The 19832-nt window shown below is 38.2% G+C and overlaps 1 protein-coding gene and 1 long non-coding RNA gene across 7 annotated transcripts in view; both read right to left on the bottom strand.

The window, feature by feature from the left end:
• Positions 1 to 19832, bottom strand: part of PPP2R2C (protein phosphatase 2 regulatory subunit Bgamma) — a 186783-nt gene that overhangs the window by 24045 nt on the left and 142906 nt on the right. For all 6 annotated transcript variants that reach the window (XM_071447395.1, XM_071447400.1, XM_071447397.1 and 3 more), the window contains one exon: positions 5591 to 5755. In XM_071447395.1, the coding sequence (XP_071303496.1) occupies positions 5591 to 5755 (165 nt within the window). The remainder of the gene's footprint in view (positions 1 to 5590; positions 5756 to 19832) is intronic.
• On the bottom strand, positions 6270 to 18364 carry LOC139599791 (uncharacterized). The gene is made up of 2 exons (XR_011682309.1): positions 11012 to 18364; positions 6270 to 8819 (listed from the first exon to the last, which is right to left on the bottom strand). It is a non-coding gene; the product is annotated as an uncharacterized lncRNA (long non-coding RNA).

Genomic DNA, 19832 nt, shown 5'->3' with positions numbered 1-19832 from the left:
ACCTCTTCAATCATAAATCATTTACCATTGCTTCAGGCTTTTCTCTTTCCTCCTAGTATTTGATAGCTAGGAGTATATAAATCAGGTTTTTTCTTCCTCAGATTTAATTTTAACATCTCTTGCACAACTGGAGGAAACAATATATAGACATAATTGCATTTCTGTAGAAACATTTTTGAATTTTCATTAGCCATGTTTTAAATGTCTTTATTTAAATGTCTTTATACATTCATCCAAACTGAGCAGAATGGAAGCTTTGGAGCCCATGCTAAAGGCAATCTGTTACTAAATTTCAGTGGGATTCCTGTACAAGGAAGGATCCATTCCAGGGTCTAGTTTAGCATGCATGAAATTGTAGTAACAGACCTTTAGTGACAGTCATAATTACAATATTATCAGGATATGGGCACATTTTTTCATTGGGGATATAAAATCAGCAATGCATACATGCCTTTGTAGTGCATGCCTAAAAATAAATCCAGAATTAGGATAAGGAGAACAAGCCTTCATCAAGCACGGGGTCAAATCATTTCAGAAGCTCAGATAAGTTTCACTCCTGTCACATGAAAACTTGCAGATTTTGCCTGAAGTGGACATCATTTTGACAGGGGCCTCTCTATGCACAAAGGGAGAGTAATGACTGTCTCTCTCTCAGATGACATGAGACCTGACATGAGACCAGATGCAGAAATAAAAAGCGTATTTTAGATGTAAAGCTCACACAGAAGAAAAACAAGTTGTCTCTTTTTCAGCCAGACAAGAAGCATCATTCATTTGGAAAGGTCAATATTAATTAGCAAATCCAGGAGGAATAGTCTGTCACAGGCTTTTTTGTGCATCTGGTTGTTCTCTGTTGCAAATGAAAGATAATCCATATTCAGTCAGAGGTCTGAAAGGTGTCTTGTCTCTGAAATTCCAACCTGCTTTAAACAACTGGTAAATATAACTAATTTAATTTTAAAAATTCAACATGTTTAAGTAGCTTATTTGTGCCTTGGCTGCTTCCATGATTCTGAATTCTTTAAAATCAAAGGCAATCTCAAAAAAGCCCAGCAGATAACCCAACTGAGTTTCATGCCTGACTGACAGGACAGTGGCATTTATCCTTGGGGAAAGGCTGGCACTTCTTTCAGGCCTGGATTTCAAATAAAAATGTGAAAAAGGACTCTCAATGGAAAAACCACACCCTTCATCTTTGGGTGGCATCTCTGACTCACAAACCAAACCTGGAATTCAGTCTGCACTGCTGGGAAACCATTTGACACTTTTAAGATCCTGGAAGCTATTTTACACTTTTAAGACCCTGCTTGTCCAGCCCATGGGGTTGGGATGCACCAGCTGAGAGGCTCTGCTCTGCTCAGGTGGGTTGGCATCGCCTGTCACCTACAAACCCTTGATGCTCACAGGGAGGGGGGCTCTGAATGGTTCCTGCTACAGACCCAGGGGACACGAGCTTGAGAAGTCTGTCTGGAGGTCAGGAAGCACCAACTCATGGTGACAGAGGCTAAGGCTAGACAATCCCAAAATTTTCGGTTTTAAGATTGCTGTAGCACACAGAGCAATAAACTTGAAACTGCAGCTCCTCTTTCCTTGCAGTATTTTGCTGTAAACTTTGCACATGGGTAATGGATAATTAGAAACAGGGTTTTAATCTACAAATACATATTAAGAAATGAATAGTAAAAAACCCTTAAAGCAACATACAGAATTTAAATAAATTACGACAGCTTCTGAAGCATGCAATGACTTTAAGATATTAAGGCTTGAAATATCAATAGGAAATATCAATAGGAGTTATACTCTTGAGTGGCTTAAATTTCCATATTACATAACTATACCGTTTATATTTACCATTTAATGATAGTTTTAATAATTCTGATGAACTACTGAAAAAGCACTTTATTTTTTTTCCAACTTCACATGCTCAGTTTTCTTTAGCTGACTGCTTTATTGCATGATTTGTTGAAACAACCATATGTACCCATCTAGCCTACCAGCTGTTAGGAAGAATGATATTAACTACATGCACATTTATGAGGATCTCTGAACATAATATTAGCCATAAAAGATTAAAAACCAAATTAGCAACTATTCGTTAACGGAGCAAATGCTGCTGTAAGTATATTTTTAGTCAGGATGATCTTACTGCAACAGTATTCCTATGCTTGCCTTCCTTGACACCTAAACCCCTTGCATAAAAATTTATGGAATTTGAGGTGGGGGTTAATTCTTTTATTTCTTCAATGTTCCCAGCTGACTGCTCTAACAACAATACTTTTGCTGCTGACACAGATTTCCATATACTGCCATTTTTCTACACTGCACTGCCATGCATGTTGCTTGATGACATCTCAAAGGCAATCTTTGGGTGCTTTGGCAAGTACACTATTTAGGTGAAAGGTTCCATATTATTTAAATTAATTCCCTATGTGCTGCTGCTTGAGTCTGACTTTCATAATTTTAATCTTTACCTATAACACTGTGGACTGCAAGAACACCTTCCTCAGTCCCACTCCTCTACTAGTCTAAACAAGCAGGGGTGCTCATCTCTTTGGCACCTCTTCCCCAGAGCATTTTTGGTGGCATCCTCTCCCACTACTTGGAAAGTCTGATAATAACAGGGAACAGCATTAAGTATGTACCTGCTCTGTGGTTACAGAGTGGTCCTTCCCTGATACACATTTGCAATAACCATGTAAGATTTTCTTGTGATCCTCACTCAGCACTGCACAATCTGTTGCAGAGCTGTTATAAGAAGCAGTTTCAGGTAGTCTCTTAGAGACACAACACATTTTATCACACCTTATCTGAATCTCAATGACCATTTAAAATTCCGCTACTGACCTGATATTTTTTCACTGCCTTATAAACAGATTTGGTGGTTTGAGATAATTTTTCTAAGGGACAGATATCCCCCCATTACTACTCATCACACAAATTGGCAGTTTGCTATTAAATCTCAGCATAGGCATCAAGGATGAGTACATATGGAAGTAGTCTCATCTTGTCCATGTCAAAGCCAGGAGGATTTATAAGGGAAACCTTGTAGTGCTGCTGTCACTAATGCTGAAAAGAGAGAATCTGCCACTAAGCTCAGAAAACCAGAAATCTTCAAGACATTATAATTTATTAACATCCTGTGATGGTTGACTTACACTACAGACATGAATATGTAATTTATTTTTACAGTATGGCACAGCAATTATTCATGGCACTCTCTAAACCTGTACAAATGGAAGGGTTCTCCCCTCAGGAGCTGCAATGGACTTAGTGAGAGCTACAGAGATTTGAACAAATAAAGGGAAAAGGAGCAAATGAAAAAGTTCACAACATATGCTCATTATCCAAGAGGTTTTGTTAAGTGTTATGTTGTATCTTTTATCCCTAAGAATCTGTACATTCATTACAATCTTGGAACAGCATCTGAAATACAGCACACAATGATACAGCATCTGAAATACAGCACACTAGACTGTGCTGAGAAAGCAGGGATGGATGAGGGTTTACTGAGACTCCAGTTGTGGTGTTTTGCTTGAAAATTGAAGTCAGTTATGGGGAAAGACTGAAAGACAAGGCAAGCTACAAGAGCAGGGTACTGATCACGTGTATGCACCAGTTGTAAACTTAGCAACCATAAAGAGGAATCAGATGCACAGTCAAGGCACCAGAGAGACAATCATGCAAATTACTTGATTTTGCAGGCTGGTTTTGGACTGCTATGGGCTGCTATAGGCTGTATATAATTCACTTTGCTTGTCTCTGAGAGCTATACTGAAACCACTCCAATCAGCAGTACATGGGCCTCCTCCTTTTAACACTTTGGAAGTTCTACCATTGCTGTATCAATTTTGTACTGTACACACTCAGATTCTCAATGAGCTTGACTTCAGTGCAGCAATGCTACATTAAATGGCTATTTTCTAACTCATAGATCTGGAAAATGGGGTTTAATCAATGACCATTAGACCTTGCACTCCCTTCCAGCATAAAATGCCTTCTTTGATACAGTGTTGCTGTATTGTGGCTGTAATAAGTTCTGATTGGCATTTGGCATTGAGTTACAGGGCCATGGAGGCCTTATTAGCAGGAAGAAATGGAAGTATTACAGAACAAAACAATTAAGTGGGACAGGATAACTCACATCATTGTGTCAGACTGTGTCATGCTTACATTTCACTTCATGGTATTGAATTCCCCCTACAAGTACAAGAGATACAGCTAACAAAGGTAAAGCACTTCTCTGCTTGGGAAATTGTCCTTGAAGGTTATTTTTTATAATTGAACACCACATCCTAAGAGGTTCTGAGCATGTGCATTTTTCCTTGCACTCAAAAGGCCTAGTCACAGGCTTTTTACTAAATTCACTTCAGTTTTAAAAATAGTATATGTATGAAATCTGTGCACCACTTATGTCTCATTTAAATCTTTGCATACTTTTTCCTCCCCTCTTGCCCCTACTAATAAGATCTGCCTGTCTCAAACAGGTTCAAGTAGGCACTGAATGACATAAACCTTTTTATGTGCTCTGGTACTAAAAGAATTTCTCTTCAATTTCCTTCCAATGTTTCAGCATGGCAAAAGAGACTGATGACCCAGTTCTGTGAGATGGAGGTGCCCTGGAAGAGCCCTTGTCCTGAAGGTGGCTAAAGAGCCACCACAGCTCATTCATGAGGTTCTCAACCTCTCATCTACCACTCACACGATTCCTTTGTCTGGGCATTGTCAGCCTCAGGAGATTAGGAACAGACAGGGGCTTTGCACAGGGCAAAGTGCCCAGGCTTGCCAGATTACTGGTGGGAAGAACCACAGTCTGTCTTCTCTAGACCACAAAGAGATGGTAGTGAGACAATATAAACAAGCATTTTTCTTCAACTTTTACTTTGAGAACAAAGATAGTCACATATTTTAAAATTTTACTTCCTTTTGCTCATGTTCATTTCAGATATGAACTATCATGATTTGGTGGTTCATCTAAAAATTTCACAGGCTACATAAAATCATGTAGGATGGATGACAACTTCTATACCAACACAATTTTTTTTCTTCCCCTCCTTCCTCCCTCCCCTACCCCATCCTGATTACTTATTGCATTTCCTCTGAGTTTTTCCAGACATAATGTTGAAAAAATACATATAGGGAATGTGGGACTACATTTTTAGGAAGGATACTGAGATTTCCCAATTCACAAAACAGATTCAAAATTTGAAGCCAGTCTGACAATCAAAATTTACTTGCTCTAGCATTGAGAACCATACTTGTGTATTCAAACCAGTATGCTCATCTACTTAAATACTCCCTCATCCTCTTTGATTTGTTAGGAATCCTCTTTATTTCGTTAGAGTTCTGGGTTCTTCACTGATCCCTGCAATAAGAACTGTAAGGGCAACCAGTCACAGACACAATTTTTACCAAGTTCATGGCTAATACTTGCACAGGTGAAAAAAATTCTTCTTTTTGCTGTTTTCTTTTTCTTTTTGCCTGCAAGTGAGAAACATACACTGGGGTATGCACCCATCTACGTGCTGTGTGTGAATATGACTTTAATGTAAGACTTTAATGACATCTGGGGCTCAGTGGAGCCAGGACTTACGCTTGGAATGTTTGTCACAGAGGGCTGATGCCCTCATGTCGCAGAGTCTCAGGGATCCTTTGCTGCTGCTGTAGACAAAGAGGTTGCAGTGGTGGGGATGGAACTCAGAGGCTGTAATCACTTCTGTCAGGTCCTCCATATTGGCTGGCTTTATATCTACAATGTCTGAATGGAAGTTTCATCAAGAAAAATGCAGGTAAACCATGATTCTTACTCGAAGGAAGCATGCAAATGTGAACACATGTAATGCTTTTAAAGATATACTCAATTTTTTGGTAGCAGTACAGTTTTCAATATCCATACCTGGCCCACTTAATACCAAAACTCAGTAAAACTCACTCTTCACGGTTTTACTGTAGATGCCATTAGCAGGTCACCATTTATCCATGCTGGGCAAAGACATCAAAGAAACAGTGTTGCAGGGACATAGAATTCTCAATTCTTCATTGAAGCTCATAGAGAACAGGTATCTCCTGTACTTGTTATTGAAACCACTGCTCTATCCCAGATAATGCTGATTGAGGGGGAACAATGAACAGCTCAGATCTGCTCACTCCAGTCAGGCTCACTGGCTTTCATGATTATGCAACTTAGGCTAAAAATACAGGCAGATTAAGATAAAAGACCCCCCTCCCAAAAAAAAAGGTGCCTTTTTTTTTTTTTTTTGCAAAGGCACATGTGGCAAACACAGAAGTATCAGAAGTATTTATTAATTTTGAGTGAATATATACTAATACAATTTCCTGTAGGAAAAATATGTGCAGTATTTGAATATATACAAAGTAGTATCTGAAATGGCATTCTTAGGTTTTTTATGTAAATGACATCCACTGCCAAAATCAGGATGAATTTCTGTGACTGAGAATCATACACCTGAATCATTTAAGTGAACATGATCTGGAACAAAAATACATCAAATATCTAGTTTCCCAAGCACAAACTTGACAGCTGGATCACCAAAGATTACCCACATGAGGAGTAACTCACGTGGTGCCTCTCCAGCACTTACATATCCACTTGTACACGTTACCTGCCTTAAAGCCCAGGGCCCACACTGAGGCCATGCTTGGAGGAGAAGTGAAAGCCTGTGAAAGATTGCTTACCAAGAAAAGAATGAAAGCAACAGTCTCATGAGGGGGCTGCAAGAAAGCAATAGATACACAAGCATAAAATGAAAGATGGATATATATATATATCTATATATATATATATATATGTAAAGCAGTACATTTAAATAAGATTGTGCATTTTCACATGGCCCTCAGCAGTCTGCTGCAGATAAGCCATCCAAATGTTAACAAATCCTTTGAACAAGAAGAGTAACATTACCCTGTTTCACTGATGAATTTGTGCGAGAAGCAATAAAGGATTTGCATAAGATCACTTGGGAAATGCATGACAGAACAAACCCAGATCTACTGACTCCCAGTGCAGTGCCCTAAACACAAATCATCTTAGTGCCTGCATTCCCTGAACATAAAATTTGAATCAGCTGACGTTCAAAATTTAAAGATCTCAGAGGATAAGATAAATGAGAAAATCTGTTTTATTGATGGTGAGAGAAATCATATATCATGGTACTAAGCCTCTTTCTGTTCCCACTGTGACCACTTCCCAAATGGAAGACCAATCAAAGACCTTTGACTGATTTCTGTGGGAATGGGATACAGTCCATCACAACCTTAACACACCATACTTTGATCTTTCCCAAAAATATAGGTCTGGAATTTCACTACAGTGAAACAGTACAAAAGATTCAGAGATAATTATCTTGATGACTGCGCATATATCACACTGTTGAGGTTTTGGGTTTTTTCTTCTTTCTTTCCCCATGTGGTTTAGAAAGGAAAATATCAGCAAAACTATTAATATCTTGTGACATTTAATAACAACTGAGAATGAATTAATGCTGCATTTTAACTGCATTCCTACTTACTTGTGCTATCACATTTGCATCCATCTCCAAGAATCCATCATGATTCATAAAAGTATAATGAATGTTAAGATTTAGAAACATTTATTTAGCTCTTTTATAAAGCATCACTAAATAATCCTGAAAATCAACAGAAAAAGGATAACCTTTATTCAGTTATGTGTATTTGGTGAATTCATCTCAAGAAACACCTTTAAGTAAAAGCAGTTGCTTTCAGGGATTGAATTGCTTTGTGGAGTTCAGAGAAATTATGGTTACTCAATAGAAGAATTTTACCTCAACAGAGAGATGAATAATTGCTGAGTGATGAGAAAGACATAAAATATAAATGGAGTATATGAAACAGTCATGGTAAGTATCATTTTTCTGGATGCTGAAGACACTATTGATGAATTTCCTTTCATTGTGTAAAATGAATAAACCTATAACGAATAATGAAATTAAATATTCCATCCTCCTGCCAGAAAAGCAGAAAATACTTGAAACATACTGCATTTCCAGACATAATCTAAATCTCCACTGAGAAAGAATCTCATTTGCCTACTGAGGACCATAGCAAAAATGAAAATTCATCATCCCACTAGATTTAGAAAAATTAAAACAGTAACAATATATTGAAGTAAACAACCAAGGGACTAGAGAGTTGCAGATGAGATTTATCCCAAATGCATTTGTAATAATAGATGGAAAAACAGCCTTTGTTTTGACAGCTACAGAACCCAATATATCAAAAGAAGAATATGTTACACAAAAGAACATTTTCCTCCTCTCATGATTTTTGCCATCTATTTGAAAACAAGCAAGTACAGCTTGACATGTGATGTGTGGGAACTGTATTTAAACTAGCATGAAATGGTAAGGGCAAGCATCTCCCATGAGACATTTCTCATTTCTATTTTCTATCTTCCCTTTGTGTCTTGTCTTCCTTTTAAGCACAGTATTGCATGGCAGGATAAAATAATAAAATTTAAAAAAAAAAACTGGACCAGACAGTGTGCTTCAGAAGCAGGGCCTTTGGTGAACTTGAAAAGCATGAAACAGAGGGAATCTGGCAGAAACTGATTAAATGAAAATTTCACTGCTAAAGAGAAAACTATGGTAATAGCACAAACCTGTAGCTGTCTCCTACATACTGCCTTCCCCTGCAATCAGATCTTATGGAGGGCTCTTGAGTGGGGCACTGTCCTTCTTCCCCACTGCACTCACCTCTGAAATACCAATCACGTCTGACTCTTGTACCACATGTGACCTGCTTCATTTTCAGAGGGTGCAAAAAACACCTAGGACCAAAGGCATCTAAGACAGAAAGAACAGAGAGTTCAGTTCACCATTGGCAGTGTGCTTAGATAGAATTCTGTTGTCCTAAAAAAGTCAGTGTTTCTGTGCCTTAACAGGGTAGAAATTTCCCCTAAGAAAATGAAAAATTTTCACATTGCTTTGACTCCCACACATGCTTGACAAGAACAAGACATTTTGATCCCTGGAAGATACTTGCACTAAGGGAAGGTTGAACTTGCACCTCACCAGTGATGGGCTAGAATGCACTGGCAATCTTTTAATTCTAATTTAATATCTTCTTTCTTGTGAAAAATAGAACAGGTCCTTCCCCCTTAACTATTTGCTATCTTACATACCATGTCCTCCACTGCTTGGCTCCATGGAATAGGATGAAGCTATGAAGAGGCCAGCAGACTTTATAGATGCTCTCCACAGCAAAATGGAAATAAAAGGTGGTATAAATGTAAATAAAAATAAATGGAAATAAAATAAATAAATGGAAACCAAAGTAAACCCAGCAACTACAATGGTGAGAGATGATGTTCTCACAGCTGGGTTAGTAGAACTACAAGACCAGGAAAGGCAATTTTGGGAAAGGCAAAAAAGCTACTCTAAGGCAATGTAGGCTTTACTGTGGCTGAGTTACCTTCCCCAAAGTATTTAAGAACAGAAATATAACAAAGGAGAGTGAGCAGGGCAGGGCCTGGCTGCAAGGAGGCTTTGGGGAAAGATCTGAGGGAGGGGGGAGGGGGAGAGAAGAAAAATTCTAAGAGAGGAGAAAGGAAAGAGCATAAGGAAAGGCATGATTAACAACCTGCAATGATATGCAGTGTGAGGAATGTGATCTGAGTACACCATTCAGTTATATGGTCTGTTTAGTTCTAATCCAGTATTGTGTGCTGCTGCTGTGCAGCTGATAGCAAAATGAGGGTAACAGGAGGAAGGAAATTTGTTCCGTTGCCTCTGGGCCACTGATCTAACAGAAATATTCCCCTCTGGGAGAAGTCACTCCAGAAAGTTTCTTTTATTGCAGGTTACAAAGTTGACCCTCACCTTGATCCAAAATTCATATTAATCAGACTTCTCCTCTTGATCAGCTAGAATATAAATGAGCATGCCTGCTTTATGCTCATGCCAAAACATGAATAATGAAAATGTGGAAAATACACAGAGTTCCTGCTGAGCAAAAAAGGTCCCAGAATAAGTTTCCTTGTATGATAATGGAAACATAGCAGCCTCCTCAAAACAGATTAAATTCCCTTTGAAGTGAACAGTATGCATAAAGAAATAGCTGCTTCTTGAAACCATCAAGGAATTCTACAAGAAACTGAATTTTGTAGAGAACAAATTTGTAGCTCACAAGCTATGACATCTAAAGCATTAAATCTTCTACCACTGTTTTGGAATAATTTTTAAATGACTTGTGGGTTAACTGCAAGAAAGAAATAGTTTCTATGGTCAGAAGTAGGCTCGAGAAAAAAAATTACTTGCCCCCCTTCCCCCTTTATTCAACTGCAATGGAGGAGGTGAGGCTTTCTTTAGAAAGGCAGACAAAATTTTCCATAATAACTTCACAAGAAAAACAAAATTCTCATCTTTCTTATTTCAATATATGCTGATATGACACTTCATTTTTATCCTTGCGTGGGACTTAGGTTTTTGCAAATTTAAGCACTTTCAAAAAATAACCTTCGGCATAACATATTTTACCAAATCTGGCAGTTCCCTGTGTTTTCCACAGAGGTTTGTTCAGGTTACTAATTTTGTCTGCATCTCACACCTACATTCCTGCCTAGCCTGAGAAAGATTCACTGACTAGCAGTTGAAATCAATAGCAATTCATGGAAGCTGCCAGGGCTTGAGTTTAGAGTAATTGATTACTGTGGTCCTGCTGAGGCTCTACACTTTTAATATAAGCATTTCTCTGAGTGGTTTCCCCTGCAAGTCATTTAGTGCACACTATTTTCATTACAAGGAGGGAACTGTGATGCCTACAAATCAAGCTCTACCAGTTTTACACTTCCTACATGATGGTTACAGCATTCCTACACCATGTGCCAGTTGGGAAAACGAATTCCAAATGGCTCCAGCTTTCTTCCAGGCTGGGTACATTAGGCCTCAGTGTGCTTGACAACATCATGATGTGACTAAATCAATCTTATTATCAATAAAAGAAGCAAGCCCTAACTTTCAAATAACCATCAACTCACTCCTTTCTTCACATTTCTTATAGATACACTGTATGTTTTCACTGTTGAATGACAATTCTATAATAGGCATCACTTGGCAGTATGGACAGCATTGGATAAAGTCCAGCTTCTCCAGCTCTGTATTTCAGGCCTGTTGTCCAGGAGTCAAGGGGTCTGAAATGAACTGTCAATAGGTTAATAGATGTGACCTTTCTTCAAATTCCAGTGTTTTACCTTAGGCAAAGAGAGTATTTATATTCCAAGTACTCCTAATAGCCACAGTGCCAATGTTTTCCATCGCACAGCATTTGCCCAGTGCTCCTCTAAAAGCATGTACTATAAGGGTTTTATTAGAAGCCCAGAGAGTTGCAATTACATTTTCTGTATCCTTTGACTGTTCTGGACCACAAAAGCATGAACTGCATAAGTGTGTGCTCCTCCCAGCTGCCTTGAACCTAATACCTGTTAATGTAAGATATCGATCCATAGTAAGTTGTACAATGTCTGCCCAATTCTATTTTTAACTCCATGGTATTTATAACAGTGATTCTTCAGACATCATACTGCAGTTGGGAACTTTGGCAACAGTCTTAACACTGGTGGTGATTTGCTGAAAACACCAATTTAAATGACTTGATTTTGATTGGAAATAAAATGTCTTTATCAAAGAGTATCTGACAGTGCCATTACAATAGTACAAAGGCTTCTGTAGTTTTCCTCTTATCAGGATTATGAGATACAGAAAGAGTAAAAACCTCTATGGGGCTTGTTAGCTCTATGTGGAAGGCCAAACCATAGCCAATTATGTCAGGTGCTGTGCAAACACAAAGTAAAGGGACTGCTCACAATACAAAGAACACGTACAAAGAGCATACAAAGAAGAGATTAAGTAATGTTAACACAGTTCTTTGGAGTTCTGAGGTTTCTTATGTCAAGGATTACAGACTAAGCTAGATGACAAAGAGCTGTTAGTAGAAGAGGAAAGTCATGGTCATAGCAAAAGGCTGCAGTAGCAATAAACTTTCCATCTATTCAGCTAGAACTAGCCACAAAAGAGAATTTGGCCATGTTAGCTAAACAAGAGGTTGAGATCTAGCTCATCCAGAGACAGGATGATATATTCAGTACATCCTCCTGTATTATTGGCAGTGAACTTTTATACAGCGTGGGTAATAAGAGGTCTGCATGCTGGAATGATGCTTCTTGGGCCATGGCCTCACATTTATCCTCAGCACACCACTGTCAGTACAGGATGGCCCACGTCTCCTCACAGTCTAGTACGTAATGCTCCAGCCAGAGTCATGCCTGGTTCTGCTCTCTATTTCTGCCTTCTAAAACCATGACACTTACAACACATGAGGATCACAAAGGTGAACACTCACACCCTTTCTATGTGTTTAGGAACCAAGATGTTACTGATTTATCTGGCAGCTGATAGAAAACAGAGAGCCTCAGGATGATGGGCCAACAGTTGTTCAAGAATGTAACCTAAATATCCAACTTCTGAGCCAAAGCTGAAACTTCTAGAATTTCTGTCTCAAGTTTCATTTGGAACTGGAGATATATAGCAAGAAATTCAGAGCAGTATTAGAAACATTTTCCATTCATTAGGTTTAAAGCAAAGTAGAGTCAGTATTAGCGCTAATGGTTTACAGAAAATTAAACTGAGGTAGGAAGTAGCAAAGGCTTGGCAAAGGTTAAAAGCCAGCAAGACTGTATTCTGATCTAGTGGCCTCTCACCTCCCTACCTGCAGCTGTCCAGTCATGACAGCATTCACTCAGTTCTCTTCTTGAATAATTGGTTTTGAGTGGTTATTATTATTCTCATTATAACATTTGTCTTTTGCAACTTTCTCCCAGAATGCATGCTGGTCTAAAGACTCATTCTGAATTTGGGAGACCTCACTCTGATTTTTGCAACATCAGAATTACTTTGCACTCCTATTATCTTGGTAGGATAAAAGAGACAGCAGCAAGAAAGCCCTGAATCTCCATTACACAAATATTACTTGAAAAAAGAATCAACATGTTTTATATGTACATAGTAAAATTTTAGGAAATTGCTTTTACTGCCATAAATTCAGTAAACATCAGACTTTGGAGTATGCAAGTTGTAGACAAACAACTCTACTATATAAGAGAAACTGCCTATGGAGTAGCTGCAACATTTGACCAAGTGTTGAATGCAGAGAATTGTAGAGTAGCACTGATAGGAAAGGGACCATTTTAAATGGTGCAGATCATATCCAAACTTTATCATAGAAAGGCCTGTTGCTACACATTGCAACCACTGATTTACTCAGAGAATTATGATTTTAGAAGTAGAAAATGGAAAACTTTAATTAATTTAGGAATGGAATTTTTTTGCTTGTTTTTTTGAAAAGAGCACCCACATTTTCAACTGTAAACACAGTCACATGCCTGCTTTAACAACAACCATATGCAGATTGAAATTTTCAAGAGCAAAGACATCATTATCTGCATTAACACAGCTGAAAGAAAAGTTAAGTGGATGAATCAGCAGAGGAAGAGCTGCCTTCATAAATACACACCTGCAGTCAGTCACTGAAAGATTACAAAGTCATATTTAGTTCATAAATTTGCATATTAATTGATTATGATTTGTCTGAAACTACTGTGGCACGCTTGATGTTACACTTGGAACACAAATACCAGAAGAGCCTCAGGTACAAATAAATTATTAATAGAGGAGCACCATGAAGTCCCTGAGCTGAGCTTCTCTTAGGCAGTGTTGTTCTACGTGGTGTGGTTAAGTAGCATCGTGTACTACACACTGGCAAAGGTTCCAAGAAAAGAGTGAGTCAACATTAATAAGGCAGGGATAATTTATAAACAAAAGCAATATAATCTCATTGTTCACAAACCTTTCCTGAAATACATTAACAGAAAACTGAGAGGGATCTACTTAGTTTACTGCATAGAGTCCCTGGTAGTACAGAGAAATATGACATATAAAATTCTCCAAGCTCCATCTTAAAAATAGCCAGGGATTTTTTTCCGACATAACTTGGAAATAAGAGATGAAATGTCTTTCTTTTCTTCTTCTTTTTTTTTCTTTTTTTTCTTTTTTTTTTTTTTTTTTTTTTTTTTTGTAGTGAATAACCTATGTGCTAACACATAATTCCTATCAAGAAATTTGTTTTTGGTAATTACTAAAATCCCATGCAGCTGAGGAAGATCTGTCTCTTAAATAAAAGCAGACACAGAAATTTCAGCTGGAGGGTATAGAACATTTGGGTGGCGACTTTTCTTTCATAATATGCAACTTATTCTTTCATATACATTTCAGAAAACCCTTATACAGTAGTATTTGTAGCACACCAGGCTGGAGAAATTCCTTATTTTTACTGATTTTTCAATTTGAGTAACAAATGATACATTTTTGCAAACTTTAGCTAGCTACGAGTGTCTTTCAGAGCATAAATCTCTCCCCTTCCCTGCATGTTTGTTATGGAAGTAGTGAAATAAAACTATCTTCAAAAATAGCCAAAAATAGCTACTTTAAAAACACTAATAAAATTTACATTCAAATCCCCTATACTGTGTTACATAAGATACCTGAATAAAATCTTATGGCAGGACTTATTATCTGGTTGCTCAGTTCACTTGAAAGGATTTTCAAAAATGCCCATCAGCATGCAGTATGACAACAGTCAAAATCAACTTACTCTTAAGACTGGTGCTATAACTTTGTGAAAGTTAATATGGCCTTTATTTACAGAGCATTTCTATTCCAAAGGTGCAAACTATTGCAATTTCACATGCAGTCCTTACCAATGTGTACTATTACAACACAAAATGAAGGAATGTGTGCATTAATTGGAGTGTCCCAGCTCTTTTAAGAGTGAGAAAAGCTTCCAGGGCCTCAGGTTCTGACAGCTCACACAGGTACAGACTTGAAGCTTGACACAATACCTGAGATGACCCCATGAGTATTTTTGTGACATCTGTCTGTCTTTGTATGAGTATTCTTCAAGCTAAAGATTTTTTTAGCTAATGAGCAAAACAAGTTATAGTTTCTTCTTTTTTTTGTTAATACTCTGAGAAGACTGTGCTTTGCAAGGTTAATTTCAAGTCCAAACTCGCATGGGAATTAGAATAATTAGACTCATTTAAGAGAATTCTCCCCTCTGGCAGAGCTGATTAAATTATTTGTACATTATCTTTTCATATAATTGTACCTAGAACTGTGTAAATGGGGTTTTTGTCCAACTTTCAATAAATTCATAATACACGTTTTTCAAGTTGGATACACCGAGTGCACCTGTGACAACAGAGAATGGCTCATTTTCAAAAAGCTTCAATGAGAAATTAATCCAGAGGGAAACTGAAGCATGCAATTTAAAAGCTTCTACAATGACAACACACTGATTAAAACTCATCAGCTGAAGAAATGAAATTAGTTAAGACAATAAATCTTGGACTGAATCCTGTTACCCATTTCTACAAGAATAACTTCACTGACTGCAGTCACATTACACTAAAATATGAGTGCTGCTTAGATGAGGATCAGTTCCATGATGTGATCCTTTATCTGTAATTTAATATTCTTTGACATAGTTCCCAAATCCCTCTCTGCTAAGGATCTCAGATTCTGGATAACACCTGAAATTTCTTTGCTGAAAAAGGAAATCTTGTGGTTGATGCTAACATTCATTTCAGCTCTATTATATGCTCTTTCTCTCTTCCATACCAATAAACTTGAGAAAGGTTGGGATAATGATATTTTAGAGAGCAATAGTAACTTGTTTGCTACCATCCCTATTACACTGGAAAGCAGTTGGCTCTGTGGAGATCTGTGAAAAGACATCTTTGCACCTATTGTAAAATTTTAAGTATCTCCTAGAGTCACATTGCCTAGATTGCTCTATAAACACATGAATTCAGTGAAATCTCAGTTGTGTTCTTTAATGCCCTATTAAGGAATCCTGAAATGGTGTTTACGGGCTCACAATTTCACACTATTCTCTATCATTTGCTACAACTCCAGTGAATTTTCTTTTTCCTTTTTACAATTCACTATACATTTTACAAAAAGCAAGAGTACTCTAATGCCTCAGGCTATGTTTTTCCTTACCTCTGCAGAATGGAATCACAGGTATGGGTGTCTACGTGGGGACAACTGCATTAGAGAAGACAGAGGGCTAGATAAAAAAATCCATTAAAAGAATAATGTAACCACATACCTCAAGTTGTGTATGGACAGGAGTGATAACTAAGAAAATTATGTATTCTGATTAACAAATTAATATTTCTATTAAATAATAAATCTACAGTGCAGTAATTATCCCAAGGCTATAGCTATGCTCAAATCACCTTAAATTAACTTCCTTAAAAGCAACTGTGGAAAAAGGAACAGACTGGTCATAGCCAAGAATGCAAAGGCCTCAGCTGTAATTGGTTTTTCACAGCCAGATTCAACTCTTCCAATTTATTTACTTTGGAGGATGGCTAGATAGGGAATATTTCCATAATGCCATCCCCTGCCCTGATGGCACTGGTATCATACACTCAGGCCATGCACTGTTTGCTTTCACTGCAATGCACATTTCAGCTGCATGGCCAGGAGGATCTCACTCAGGGATTCAATGCTAAAATACTGCTTAACTAGCTCAGATATTGCTCCTTTGGCTATCAGTCATGCTCTGTCATCCAATTCCCTCTGACTGGCTGACAGTCAAATTCCTAAGATAGGAGTCAATTTAAGGTAATCAGAATAGTTAAAAACAATTGTTCCTGACAGGGATCACAAAGTGTCCTCTGGCAAGAAGCAAAACCAAACTAAGTATTGAAAGACCACTTCTGCAGATTTAGTCATGGTTTTCAGAGCTCCCTAAATCTGAACTTATAAATCCTTAAGAGATCTCCAAAAAGATGCTGAGACTTCTCTGGACTTCTTGAAAACAAATAATCTGCAAGGTACAGATTATAGTGCCCATTCACACAGCCTTACTGCTGTAATTATTATCTAGTATTTGAATTACACAGCTAGCGATAAGGACTGCAATTTGCAGGAGCTCACATATGAACACACAACTTTTCTTACTCTGAAAAGCTTAAAAGCTGTACACAATTAAGATATTCTAAATAATGATGACCACATCAGAAATAATATTGTATCTGAACTGTAGTTTTACCTCAACAGAAGCAGAAGACAATTCAGTGTATTTTTTAGAAGCTGTATCTACATTAGTGCCTACTAGGCAAAGTCATTTAAGTGATCCTAGAAATGCAGATCTCTCTTGGTACTTTGCACTGGGGACACACAGAATTTTTCTTACAAATTAGTCTTTTGAGAGTTCATGAAAGGCTCCATTTACTGTTGGGATTCTATGCAGTTCAGCGAAGATGACAACTTACAGTTACACATCCTATTTACCTATCACCATTACCTATTTACTAATTTCACCCCTAGACTGACACTAAAAACATTTATTGTGTGATTTTAATAAAAGAATCCCTATTGCATTTTTCCTAACACTCAGCCACCAAAAACACACACCAAGGACTTACCCAGAGGGACCTGGACAAGCTCAAGAAGTGGGGCCAAGAGAATCTCATGAGGTTCAACAGTACCAAGTACAAAGTGCTGCACCTGGGCCAGGGCAAGCCCTGGTATCAACTCAGGCTGGAGGATGAAGGGCTCAAGAGCAGCCCTGTGAGAAGGACTTGGGGATGCTGCTGGATGAGAGGCTGGATGCACTCACAGCCCAGAAACCAACTGTGGCCTGCACTGCACCCAAAGCAGTGTGGGCAGCAGGCCAAGGGAGGGGATCCTGCCCCTCTACTCCACTCTGGTCAGACTCCACCTGGAGTGCTGTGTCCAGCTCTGGAGATGATCTGAATTGCTTATGCTTTTTGCTTACTTAATTAAAATAATCTTTCTTAATTAAAATAATCTAATAAGGGGCTATTTTTCATTATTTCAAGAATTCCTTTAAGCACCCTTAATACATGTCTATACAGCACTTTGTTGTGGTCCCATCAGCAGCACTTTATGGAGCTTTATGTTGGAGTTTGTGCCTAACCTAAGCCTCAGTATATGATCTATGGCCTGGTGCCCTTCATACATACCTTTGCTGACACAGAAATAACAAGCATTAGGAATAAAACCTATATAACAACCACAGCACCTGCTGCTAATCTATTAATTACATCTCAGCAAAAGTTACTACTGAACTACACCAGTGTAAGCACTCCTCAAATTACCAGGTGATTTGGTATCTGTACCAATTTCAAAATAATTTATTTTTAATAATCTGAAAAGATCTCAAACCCAGAAAATTAAAAGGCAAAGTCAATGGAACCTGCCATTTTGCAGAGCTTTAAGAATCACATCACTTTAAAACAACCTGAAATAGATCGTGAATTGTTGCTAAATGGGTAACAATCAATTTCCCTCCACTACAGTAATTTTTCTCATGAAAAATTTTTCCATTGCTTCAGATAAGAGTAACATAAATGGAAAATTCTTGGGAAAGAAAAGGGTCTACAAGGCTTAAGGAACTACAAGGCAGATATGAAAATATTTGGGTTTGCCACTGCCAACTCTTAGTAGAAGACTCTTTTACTAGACAGTATTCTGTTCTGAAAAAGTGGGGTCTAGCAAGGGAATCCCATCAACCCAGAATCTAATCAGCTCATTGAAAAAGCTTTTTTTTTCCCCCTCAGTTGTTCATGTAAGAGTGTTTTAATGAGAAAGGCAAAGCAATCCTTTCTCAAGACTTAGAATCAGAGAGCTCTCCAAACCATGGGATCAGTGCACATGGCACCTCTGCAATCCTCTAACTTACAGACCTGATTTTAGCTTTGCAGGCATCTTCATTCTTCTTTACCAGAGAGAGACACAGTGCATGTGGGAGAGGGAGAGACTCTAGGAAGTAAAGAACAAAAGAAGAACACAAATTTGAGGAAAAGCTACTCAAATGTTGCTAGTAGTAACTCAGCTGGAATATGACTCCATGGTGTAACATTCACCTTTTAAATACCTGACAGAGATTGACACCCTCTTCTTGACAGGATAGGAAGTGCTAACATGGCTTAGACAGAGCTCTCAAAAGAGAATAAGGTCTGCCATCTCCCAAACAGTGCAGTGGGTGCAGGTGGCAGCAGTTTCTCACACAATGCAGACACACTTCTGAGAGCACAGAAAATGCATCCTTGTGCACAGGGCTTGTGCACAGTCATCCTCACTCAGGCATTTTTATACAAACAGCCTTTTCTCACTCAAGGGTATAAACTTCCTCCACAAATAACAAGACAATACTGCAGATCTGCTTCAGTTTAGCTTTCACATACTTAGCACCGAGGCAGGGACAGGGATTTTGTAAGGCTGGTTACTTCCCCCAGCCTAGGCTGCTCCCAGAGCTCTGTATTTGCCCTATACATGCACTACATTCAAATGCACAGTGGGCTGCCACAAACTTGGTCTCCATCAATGTACCATGTTATGTTGGGTTTTTCTATTTTTTTCCTGTTGTTTACTTCTTAAGTAAATTCATTTTCCCAAGATATGGTGCCTAACAAACTGACTATCCAAGATATGCCTCAAATACCAGAATACATTAGACTGTAAGAAGGCCCTATGGTGATTTGCTAATTAGCTTAACCCTTTTGGGACACAGAAGAAGGAATTTTTTATTAAAACAGGATAACCCTGGACTATATTGATCTGACTGAGAAATGAGTATTTTAGTCAAGATGAGTCTCAAGATGAGCACATGCTGGAAACAGCAATGTTGTTTCCATAGCAATGCCATGACAGCCTCTAGAGTGAAATAGTGTGCTACCAGGAAATGAAGGGAGTTCAAGTGCTATGAGC

Source organism: Agelaius tricolor, unplaced genomic scaffold, assembly GCF_023055355.1.
Source record: "Agelaius tricolor isolate 1412-34295 unplaced genomic scaffold, bAgeTri1.0.p SCAF_24, whole genome shotgun sequence".
NCBI lineage: Eukaryota > Metazoa > Chordata > Aves > Passeriformes > Icteridae > Agelaius > Agelaius tricolor.
The sequence above is the reverse complement of the archived record's forward strand: the minus strand, read 5'-3'. Positions and strand labels throughout refer to the sequence as shown.